This window comes from Anarrhichthys ocellatus, unplaced genomic scaffold (genome assembly GCF_004355925.1).
Source record: "Anarrhichthys ocellatus isolate YVR2014 unplaced genomic scaffold, GSC_Weel_1.0 scaffold56, whole genome shotgun sequence".
Taxonomy (NCBI): Eukaryota; Metazoa; Chordata; class Actinopteri; order Perciformes; family Anarhichadidae; genus Anarrhichthys; species Anarrhichthys ocellatus.
In genome coordinates this window covers 621297-633492 of record NW_022280086.1, presented here as the reverse complement: position 1 = coordinate 633492, position 12196 = coordinate 621297, and the positions used below count along the sequence as shown (strand labels likewise).

The window sequence follows — 12196 nt, the reverse complement described above, 5'->3', positions numbered from 1 at the left end:
TAGTGGCAGGACGCAGACCAGTTTGAAACAACATGTTTTATCATCTTTGCCAAACTGAGAAACCTCTGTATCGTATTTTTAGATCAAATATTTCAATTCAGGCACTTAGGTACAGAGGCTGACATCTCCACATCTAATTCAATCAAACTGAAAATGTTCTCCCAGTAGACAGATAGTCAAGCTGACCAGAAACAATGATTTTAGTCAGAGATTTATTCCTGCATTGCTGAACACACCATCCCCCTCTGCAGCAGCTAAAGATGGCAGTCAGTTCATGAAATATTCCCTTTTAGACTTGCTGGTTGAGTGATTGGACATGTAAAGAGATGTTTCATTTATTTTCCATCTAGATTTTGCTTTTTTCTCCTTTCTTGTTAGGAAGGTCAAACTACTAGAGGTGGTAGGAATTTGGAATCTTGATGTAAAGGACAATACAGCAAGGATGGACAATGTTTGAGATTGATGATGCATGAGTTTGTGTATTCTGCGGAAGCAGATGGAAATCAACAATTTACTTTTTTTTTGCTTTTTCCTCACTGAAGCAGCTTTTGAGTGTTGTGGACCAAAATATAATCTGTTAACTCTTTCAAAAACACAAGACTGACTGCGTGACGCATAATATCTCCACCATCATCACCATCTGACGCATTCTGCCTCTCCACACACCCTTTTGCTTCACAGATACACATGCATGCGCAAACACGCGCACGAAAGGACGCACACACTATGATGTAACCCCTCCCTCCTCCGGTGCCGCTAAACTATATAAATCCCCTCTGTTGGAGTTTGAAACCAAGACACCTGCAGAGGAAAAACTGTTTGGAGAGAGAAGAAACCAATCTTCAAAGGCACAGACAGACCTCTTCTGCTGTGAGAGACCGACTTCTACCTGTAACCTCAAAGTCTCCTCAAAGTAAGTCTTCACACTTCTTACTCTCATTCATGCACCCCTTTTCACAAGTTTTCACTACGTTGAGCTGTGTGCATTTGATTCCAATACCAAAAAGCGTATTTGAGACACTTTTACTTCCCGTATCATGCGCAAGGTCCTTATTAGAAGTTCAATTGCATTGGAAGAAATTATATCATAACACTGTTTTTTTTGTAGAGAAATACATGTAGACCCTAAAATATAATGACGCATTTAAATTATTATGAGCAATTCTTTTCTAAATAAAAACACTGTTGCTCTGTCGAAATGTTTTGTTAAGCCTATGTATTTTTCATTGCATTTTCAGACATAAAATACAGCGCACGCCGTCAAGTAGCCTACTGAAAAGCTCACACACCTTAAATCGGAATAATTGTTTAAGAGTAATATAAGTTTTTCAACTTTATTTACATCAGAATACGCAGTTTCTCAGATATCTAAAAACTGCGAACTCCAATGTTATGCTAAGCCTCGTCTTTAGTGTAAGTTTTCCGTGCTAAATGTCCAGTAGCTGCGAGGTCTTGTTTGTGCATTCAGTTTCAGATGAAGTAAGATCACTTCCACGAGGGAGTGAGTTCAGCACCTCGGACAGCGACGCGGGGATTCTAAACAAATCCAAACCGTATCCGCCGCCACATGACACATGACAGCATATTTAATCAAATCTTGATAGTTGCTCTTCCTTGTAATATATTGACAATACATTGTTGCAGACATGTAGCTGACTTGCTGTTTTCAATTAAACAAGCCTTATTTCTTCTTAAAATATCACACATGCAGCAGTAGAAAGAAGCGCAAAGACATCACCCCGTGAACCTGGATCGCTCTGTAATAGCCTATAATAATGAGAATTAATGTAAGAGTGCATTAGAGCAGATAAAGGGGCAGCAAAACAATAAAGTATACCCCTTGATGCTCACAAATTTACTTAATCTCAAAAACGTCTGCAGTTGTATTTCTTATTGCCTGCGGATATACTTACAATGAGTAGTTGTATCTACACCTAATTCATTGTTTCACGACGGTACTCAGCCCCGTTATTCCTGAGGTGAAGTGAAATAGTTATTTAGAATTATTTAGTTTAGTTGTTGAGCAGCCGGGGTAAGTTTGCAAGCTTTTATTCAATTTCTGTTTTTCTGTAGCTTTCTTTTTGATGTTTTTGAATCTACTGAGCAAGGAGCCCAGTCATTTTGAGATTCTAGTTTAGTTTCCTTTTCAATTGAGTATCATGTGTTCTATTTGGAGATATGTCAAATTTGGTGTTTTAGTCTTAATGATAATGCTAACATTAATGACAACAATAATAATAATAATAATAATAATAATAGTAATAGCTGTAACGCTCACATAAAAGAAAAATATAACTGCCTCATAATATACACACATGAAATTAAGCTGCTGCAACATCATTATTATTATCAAATCATCTTAAATATGTAGCATTTATGTCCATTTAATGACAAACATCCAATTCCCTTATGTGTGAAATTAGTTTCCACATCTGGAGTCAATCCATTTTCTTCATCTTCCTCAGGAAGTAAACACCACTGTGACAATAAGTCAATCCAAAGCATAAGAGTTTTTTGTTACACGATACATAATAACTTGTTTAGCTCCTCCACACACCTCTATTTACTTAGCCTGAACAGGCATTCCCGAGGAAAACAAATGACACTGTTTTCCACCCCGCACCCCTCAGGAGAGGTTTGATAGATACAATGGTACAATGGAAAATGTCCTTATCAACTCTCAAACCTCCTTCACTCTCTGTTTTATTTAGAGTTTTCTGGGATTAATTCTAAGATAAAAGGTGACATCTTTCATCAGATAATCAGGGATTTTTTCATAAAACCTTTTCACAACTTGTTTAATTTTGACCAATAATATAATAAAAAATAAGAATTTGGCATACTACAATTACCAAAACCAACTATTGATAAAAAAAAATATGAAATAACCAATTAATTTATTTTTAAAGAAATCCAAAATGGTCAAGGTATTATTCTACTGGAGTTGATTCAAAACTTTGGATCCTTAACTTTCAAAAGTCGTCTTAATCTTGCTGCCCTGTTACAGAAGGCCGTGATGCTGAAGCCATGGACAGTGCTGGTGGCCTTAGTGCTGTGTGTGCTGGTGTGTCTGGGAACACTGGCGGACGCCTACCCCCCCAAACCTGAGAACCCTGGTGAAGACGCTGCCCCCGAGGAACTGGTCAAGTACTACACTGCCTTGAGACACTACATCAATTTGATCACCAGGCAGCGGTATGCACACACACATACATACAGTGCATAAACATTGTACAGGTATTTGTGCTGCATAAGCCTGCACTCCTTTTGTTTCGTCTTGTATTTCTGTATTTTTGACAGCTAAATAACATCATCAGGGTGTAGCTCTTAGGTTAGTTTAGATTAGGGACTGTACATAACATATTGGTGTGGGGAGGAGGGCTGACTCTTGGATATTTGATATTACATTTTGATATCCTAATTATATTATTATACTGTAATATTTTTGATAAAGCAAGGCACTCCACAAACTTAATGATTTTTTGTTTTGATCCTCCAAAATGTTTTGACTTATTGACTCAAGTAAAATCCAACATTAAGGTAGTGTAGCCCATTTTAGATCTCAATAACGAAATTGAATCATTTTCACTGTAGCCACCTATGAACACATTGCAAGTGAAAAAAAGCCAAATCAATGGCAAACAAATCAACTACAGACAATTAATGTATTTATTTAATAAAGGACTAATATATATGAAGTAAACTGGGCACTTGTATGACTACAGTAATGTTCGTGCATGTGAGCGTGCCTCACTGGTTAGCTCATGCCGCCCCTCTGCACTGCTCTCATACACAGTTGCAGCTGATAAAAAACATCTCTATCGACAGCGTCGTCACAGAAGTGTATTGTCCACCCTCCGGTTCCCTCTCATGTAAACACCGTTAGCCCTGTCAGCACGTTAGTCATAGTTTGTACTATTTGCGCCGTTAGCTACAAGTCCCCAATCTCGTATTATGCACCTTTAAAGTTATGGAGGGTCCTCATGAAGATAGATGCATGTATGCATCATCCTTCTCCAAATTTAGATCCCCAAAAATTAAACGAACCCTTCCCCAAACTGACTTTCTGGCGTTAAGCTAATAAAAGTGTAACAGCAGCTGAACTGAGTTTGCCTTTTTTACTTCTTCCCGTTTGCTCCTTTAGTCTGTATTTAATTTTGTTTGATTCAAGTCATTACAGGGAATGAGTTGCATGAGTTACCTGCTCGTACCTAAAACCTGAAGCTCTGTGATGCAATCCCCCCTCATCCATCCCCAACCCTTTACCCACACAGGGCAGCTTCATAAATTAGATTACTGGCCACTCTCCAAAACCGCCAGGCCTCCAAATCAACGGGACCAGAGCAATAAAATTGGCACAGATGAACCCAAGAAAGAATCCCAAATTCAGTTAGCAGGGCCTGAGCCAAGGCCTGCTGCTCTCAAGTATAAAAGTCGCTTGTCAGATGCTATATTTTCTGATTTGAAGCAGTCTGGCTCATGAGCTATCTGTTCTTACTCATGAAAGCCAAATAGATCGTTGATATTTAGATACTTGGTTTAAAGAAGACTCATCATCGCCATAAAAAGTCAATTGGTTTAGGTAGAAGGTTTTCACATTTCACTGGAGAGTTGCAGATGAAGACATATATGTGATAAAGGCAACAAATAGTTTTATGAAGGTTTGACTGTATAAAATAACGTGATGGGGAATGTGATGGCTGTCAGCTTTAGGCTGTGCACTCCAGATAAAATGTATGGATCTGGGTAGTCAAGTGCCTTTGGTGCATAACTATATACTGCAGTTCATAGCATTGTATAAATGGAGAAATTTACAGTGTCTTACTGAAGACATGAAAATCAGAGCACTTACTGTGATTCAGCATCAACTAACACTTCAACTGCTTCAACTCCCATTCAACATCTCACAGATATACAATTAAAATTGTATCAGATTTGATCCTGTATTTGCTCCTGTAATAATTCATTTTCTGAAGATAGTTGAGGCATTTATAATTTCCTCGTCATTTCTATATGAAACAAGGTACTAATTGTAAAGAAAATAGCAAAATAAATTATTTGTTATAGTTTCAGTTCATTTTATAAGCAGTTGTTGATTTTCAGAGGAAATTTCTTGAAAGTACGTACTGCTTTGAATTTAAATACATTTAGCAGAAATTATGGTTGAGAAAAAGATGGCTGGCTATTTATTTTATGGAAACTCAAAAAGCTTTGTGACTCAGATGTAATGGTAATACAGGAGAAGTAAAAACTGGGGTTATTGAAAGAAACATGATCAAGATTACTGCATTGGAGAGAGGAAAAGACAAAAAGAGTCAAACTGACCATTGGTTAGAAAGAGAAAGAAAGACAGTCAGAGCGGATAGGACATGGGGAAAGATAGTCAAATGGAAAGAAAGACATTCAGACAACTAGAAAAAAAGAGCAGGACCGACCAGGGAGATACATGTGTGCTGATGGGCCATTATCAGAGGAAAGATCCTGATGTGTTGCACTGTGCGACAGCTGAGACACAGTTGTTTGATTGCTTTCCCACAGGGCAACACTCACACACCTTCCTGTGTGTGTAACGAAGCATAAGATTGGGTGCTGGGGACATAGTGGGAGGTGGAACAGGTGGTTAATGGCAAATCAGAGGAACTGCAGGCGCCGCAGGGGTTGTGTTGAAAAGCGCTGTTTCACGCACACACAAAAACAAAGACACGCACACACACACATTGGGAAGTAAACTTTGTGTGAAACGGCTCTGTGGTTTTACATTTGCAGCTCTCTTGGTTTCCTTATCGTGAGAATGATAAGACTCATCCAGATCCGCATTTGAACGCACACACTCTTGCGTGCACAGTCGGAATCTGACTGCGAAATTGAAGCATTAGGATCAAATGGAGGATTGGTAAACCAATAAAGAGGACATAAAGACATATTGTCTTGAATGACTCAAAATATAAAATATAATCTCTCTAAACTCGCTTAGTTTCCCACTGTGGGCTACTGCGATCACCAAAATCCAAGGTTTTAAACAGAGAAGTGGTGTCCTGTTTGAGACAGGAAGCAATGTGTTATGGGAAAAGAAGTCTTGATTTAGAAAAAGGATACTGCTTTCATTTATCTGAACCAAAGACAGATATCTTTAAAGGGGAACTCAACTGGTTTTTACACATGAATGTCAGTATATTAGTCATGAGGAGTACCACTCAGCATGTGACAGCTCAAAATATTCTAAGTAACATAATGTCTCTTACTTCAGTTTTACATAGCCATCACTAAGAGCACAATTACCTCATCCAGTAGCACGGACAAAGGAGGGGCTGCTTTGTTTCTACTAGCAGAGCATTTTACCAGAACAAACTAAGATAAACAGTTGGACTACAGACAGACAGCTTTTGTTTTAGCTTGTTTGTAAAACTTCTTATGAGCCAAGCTAGTGTGCTGTGCTTGTGTAAACATAGAGGCAGTGGATGCGACTGCGGACAGAGCCGATTGAAATACGTATCGTTTCCCTTTAACATCTTCATACTTGTTGAACAAATATATTGATAGAATTTGCTTTTTACTCGCAATTGTTTTATTACTTTTACGAGCTAACTTTTCGTCAACTCAAGTAATTTTCACTTCAGTGTCTCCAATAATTTAGTACCAGGGCCCAATTATTAGGTTTTGATTTGTCCATTCTGAGCTGCTCTAGAAACATGAAGGTGCAACATGGACTCCGTGGAAGAGGACCTGCTCCCTATGTAGATATATAAGGCTCTCCCTAAGCGAACAAAACCAAAACAATTTTTAGTTGCAGGTCATTATACACTAATGAAAACGTAGTGATTCATTTGGATTAATCCCGCTAAATGTTACACACTGTTCCTATAAGATGTAATTGAAATTTATCAAATTGACCTGATGGTGGCAATAGTTGAAAAGTGATGGGATCAAAAATTCATCGTGAATGGGTACAATGAATGTGTTTACCAAATTTCATGACAATCCATCCAAAAGTTGTTGAGACAAAACGACAAATGTGAACGCTGTGGTGGCGCTGGAGGAAAAGTCAGAGAAGGATCAGCAAAGTCATGAGGATTCATCCTCTTGAAACCATGAATGCACAAACTTTTATGCCAATCCATCGAAAAGATGTTGAGATATTAACTGGATAAGTTAAAAGGTCTGACCTGCTGGTGGCTGTAGATGAAAAGTCACGGGATCACCAAAGTTAGTTGGATTCATCGTCTGGTCAAAATAGAAATATGTACCAAATTTCTCAGCTTTCTATGCAATAGTTCGTTAGCTTGGCTAAAGACTGCTCTCCTTTTCCCTTACCCAGGTATGGAAAGCGTTCAACTCAGGAGGATGTGGTTGCAGAGCTGCTGTTTGGTGGCGACAGCAACAGAGACCAGAGATCAAGGTCAAGACCTTCAAACACTTAAGCTGAAGGAGTCATGTGACCTGTAAGGAATCCATATAAATATTGATGATTTATACAAGCACTTACACATACTTCCTTGTGTTCGTCCACAGATACGACGACTCCTACATGTGGTGACTCCGCCGCCCCTCTCCCTCCTCATGGAGCATTCCCTCAGGGTGCATCCCACAATGCACCTGGAGGGGCCGACATGTGCCTCTCATCTCTGACCCCTGAAACCGACCCTGAACTGAAGACCATCACTGACCGAAGCTGTCTTTGTCTCTCTTGTCACTGTCTCACATCTTTCTCAATACAACACAATTGTACATAATTTATTATATATATATATATATATATATATATATATATATATATATATGAGATCAGAGCTACTAATCAGAAAGGTGGACCTGTGTCTGTGTGTGTTCGATTAATGTCCCTTTACTGTCCAACTCTTTTTAGAGGAGGAAATTATTGTTTTACTGTTGCTACTGTAAAAAGTAACAGAATAAATGATTAAAAACTGTTCTGTGTGATTAAAATTTGTTGATGAATCAAAATTTTGTTTGGGGATTAATGTACTGAGCTGTGTTGTACTCATTTTATATAGTCTGAAACTTGAAAGGCACTCTTACTCGTGTATTAAATGATATGGCTGGTGTAATTTTATATTTTTTTGTTGTCTACAAATACCACAAAAAGACCAAAACCAACAATGTGTTAGTCCATCTCTCAGTACTTTCTGATCTCCCTACACGCTGTGTGTCATTCAGCTCCAAGCCCATTGGCTCCTCCTAAAGTCATAAAGCTCTCAATATATAGTGTAATTTTAATTTGAAAAAGAATATCTGTATATTATATATAATTATATAATTTCCTAAAACAGCAGGTTACTGCAATCTTTAGAAAAGCTACTTAAACAGGAGGAAATGCTACATTTTTCTGGAACTATTTTTAAACAGCGGATTAATCCACGTTTGTTTCCTTATTGACTATTTGTTGCAGAAGAACGGTCTATGTGGGTTTGAGTCAAGCTTTTAATAATTTATTTTGAACAACAATGAAGCTCTATTGCACTCTTGTAGGAAGAAGATATTTCAGGCTTTGGATGCACACACAATACTTGTTAGTAGAAGACTTTGATTGTAGGTTTTGATCCTTTCATGGGTTTAGTGACAAGAAAAATCTTGAATAAAAAAACACAGTGGATAATCTGGATTGTTTTATGGCATGAAGGGTTATTACTATAAAGTGCAATAAAGTAAATAACCTTCCTCTTTGTTAAGCATTCATCAGCACATTACAGTTGAGACTTATGATTATTGTTGAGAGGACAGGCAGCCTCTATGGGCTTCTTGCATTTCACATTGTGACATATGGGGATGTTTCTTCAGAATTATTTTCATGCATTAAAACATTAGAATTATTTTTTCAAGCATTAAAACATGATAATGAGGATGATGATGAACCTTTTTCTTATTTTTTTAAACTTCTTCAAGAATCTTTACAGTGCTGAGAGAAAACCCTTCAATTTACTTCATGGCCTGGATAAACTCAGAGGAGGGACAGTGTCTCTGTTGACACCCGAGCCGGTTTATGAAGTATACCTAGACCCTTGTAAGGGCTAAACCGAAATGTAATGAGGCCACCTTTCTCCTTTTACAACCATCTACATTTCTGAGGAGCTGATAGGACACAGAGACACATCCAACTGTGAATAAAAGACCAAAAGAAACTGATGTTTCTACCAAATTATAATGCACTTTATTTGTCATGATGAGCTAACATGTTTAATAATGTAAAGAAGTGCTTTGACGTGGTTTTGGACCTTGTATCGAGCTAAGCTGTAGATCAAGCCTTAAGTAGGGCTATCCTTTTATATTAATCATTCATAAGATCCTGGCACATAGATAGAAATTTGAATGCACACTAATGCCATGTCTGAGTTAATCCTTGTATTTTTGATATATTTTTAAATTACATTTTCCCTTTCTTTTGTAAAACATTTTAAAATTGACTCTTTAACTGTTATTCATTTTGTTAAGCATTTGTTATAATCTGTGGTTTGTAATCATACAAAATTCATCTTGGGTTTCTGACTCACTAAATATATTGTTCCTTAATACATTAATAGTGAAAGTTTGAGGTCTACCAAATCTCTAAATTTGAAAGCATGTGAGTTTATAAACAGTATAGAAGTTCATGATAATCAACTCTGGTTGCAGTTCTGTAGAAAAAATCTAAAAACAATGATTCATAGAATCATTCAACTATAAGAAATCATCATTCATTTTATTGTTCAATTATTTATTTATTTGATTGTTTAGTGTGTAATAAATCAATAAATATGTTTTTTTAATAAAAAACGTATTCATCTGTTTTTGTGTAAATTAAATAATATGTCAGACCATGTCAAAAACTTCATAGCAACCCTGAGATTGAGACTTAATTGTAAAATGAACATTTTGGAAGTTGGGTGGCCTCCTAAATGTAATTCTAAAATTAAAATCTGTTACTTAATAATCCTTCTGGTTACGAGCGACCCCCATTTGGGGATCGAGTACCGGTACCGACGTTCCGAATGGACTTTTCATCAAGAAATATCAAAAATGCTCCAGACATATAAAATACTGAATTAAAAAAAAAGTCCGGCCAAAATCATCATGCCAGCCATTTTACACAATTATACACAGTTATACACAAACTAATTCAATAAACTGTAAGATTTATCACATTATTGGGATTTTTCTCCAAAAAAATCGGCGTACTATGCACCCGAAATTCATCTTTCATCACAAAGCCGGCAGCGACCATGGCGGATGAATACATGATTCCACAGTAGCGCTCGATACGGAGTCGAGTCACGAGCTGTGTGAATGAAATGAAATAAAGTTATTGATAAATTAATTTAATTACCAGAACTATAACTGATTGAAAATGAGTTATTAGTAACTGATTTAATTAACTGATTATTAATATAGAAAAACAATATTATGAAAAAGATCTATGAATTAATTATTGAATATATGATAAAAAAAAACTGATTAAAACACTAAACTAAAATCTTTCTAGTATATATACTGAATAGGTTTTAGTTTATTAGTTTAATGTATTTATATGTATATATATTTATAATCCTGCTGAGCAGGGATTATATATATATACATATATATATTTATAGTGTGTATATTATATATATATATTATATATATAATCCTGTTGAGCAGGGATTTTAGGGACGGGAGCAGCAAGAGGGGGGCGGGGCGGGAACAGCTGTTGACGCAAACAGGAAGTCCTCTGTAGCTAGGCTTTCGGAGACCGCACGGTCTAGCCTTTGCGGTCCTCAAAGGACGCGACCCACGTAGACCGCGAAGGCTGGGTCCTCCGAAGGATGAAGCCCCTGAATTGAGAGACAGCTACAGACTGAGAGGAGATTTTTTCATGGATGAGACATATGACATCTGAACATGGCTGAACATGGCTGAAAATTATGCCAAACTGCTTTATTATGATGTATTGAACACTCTTAGGGATAAAGCAAGTGAATATATAGTTAATATGTAGTTATATAGTATATAAAATTAGAATAGAGCATGAGAGAGAAATGAGAATTCGGCTTGAAATTCTGTACTCAGACCTCCTATTATGCTGGCCTGCTTCACTCAATATAAGTAAAATTAGCTTGGAGAGACCACAAACCTGTTGTGCTATGACTGTGGAGTATTTTTAGGCTTCAATCTGCATTATTTCAAAAACAATGTTCAATAAAAGTGCTTTTTTCAGGTGAACCTGAAACTTTTCAATTTGAGCTGTGTGCCATCTTCATTCACTATTAACCAGTAACATATACACATCTTCACACATCTGGACAAGTCTCTCACAAGTTTTACCTGTATTATACCATCAAAATTATTAAAATAGACCTTGTAGTTTCAGATCTACAGTCTTTAAGTATGGGTATGCAATTTTTGAGCAGAGGCCCAAAAATAGGGCTAGGATTTAACTAATTGTGTCCTAGCTGAAGCTGAGTGCTTCAAGGGTTTATAATTCATAATTGAGTTATTAATTACCGTTGAATATTTTGATATCAATTGATCATTAACTTGTACAACCAATAACGCTATACAGCACATAAAAGTATTGTGTCACGCTTCTTCCTCAGCATAGTGAGAGAGATTTAGGGTCTAGACAGACAGTAGAAGGACAGGCTGATGGACGGATTAGTTGCAGTACGTTTAGCCTCTTCAGGGAGGAAGAGGCTAAACTTGGGGGTAACAATAGATCAGAAACACTAGCATTAACATTAATGCTAGGTGGAGACAGAAGCTGCCAAACTTAAATGCCACCATGGGTGGAACCATGTTCTAAGTGGTTACAATCTAAGGTTCTAGAGACTCTGGGTCCTCTTTAACAGCTCAAAAACGAAATAATTGTCTAATTATCTGGTGACATGTTCGGAAGGTGGCACGGTGGTGTTTAACAATGTTGCCTCACAGCAAGGTGGTTCTGGGCTTAGGTCCCTTCTGTGTGGAGTACGTTCTTCCTGTGTTAGTAGCAGAGTCTGGCTTTATTCGAGTTCTCCTGCTTCCTCCCACAGTCTAAGGACATGCAGGTGAGGTTAATTGCTGGTGAATGTGAACGTGATGGTGAATGGTCGTCTGTCTCTATGTGTCAGCCCTGTGATGACTTGGCCTCTCGCCCAAAGTCAGCTGGGATCATCTATAAGACTGGCTTCTTATATGGCCTGTCTGTCATTGGTATGGAAACACATTTTTATCCAGCACAAATCCCAGATAA

General features: G+C 37.3%; 1 protein-coding gene across 1 annotated transcript; it reads left to right on the top strand.

The window, feature by feature from the left end:
* Positions 1 to 804: 804 nt before the first annotated feature.
* On the top strand, positions 805 to 7716 carry pyya (peptide YYa). Its single transcript, XM_031871126.1, has 4 exons — positions 805 to 913; positions 3008 to 3195; positions 7316 to 7396; positions 7510 to 7716. Exons 2-4 carry the CDS (start codon positions 3017 to 3019, stop codon positions 7532 to 7534), a joined length of 285 nt encoding a protein of 94 aa, XP_031726986.1. The 5' UTR covers positions 805 to 913; positions 3008 to 3016; the 3' UTR covers positions 7535 to 7716.
* The last annotated feature ends 4480 nt before the right edge of the window (positions 7717 to 12196 follow it).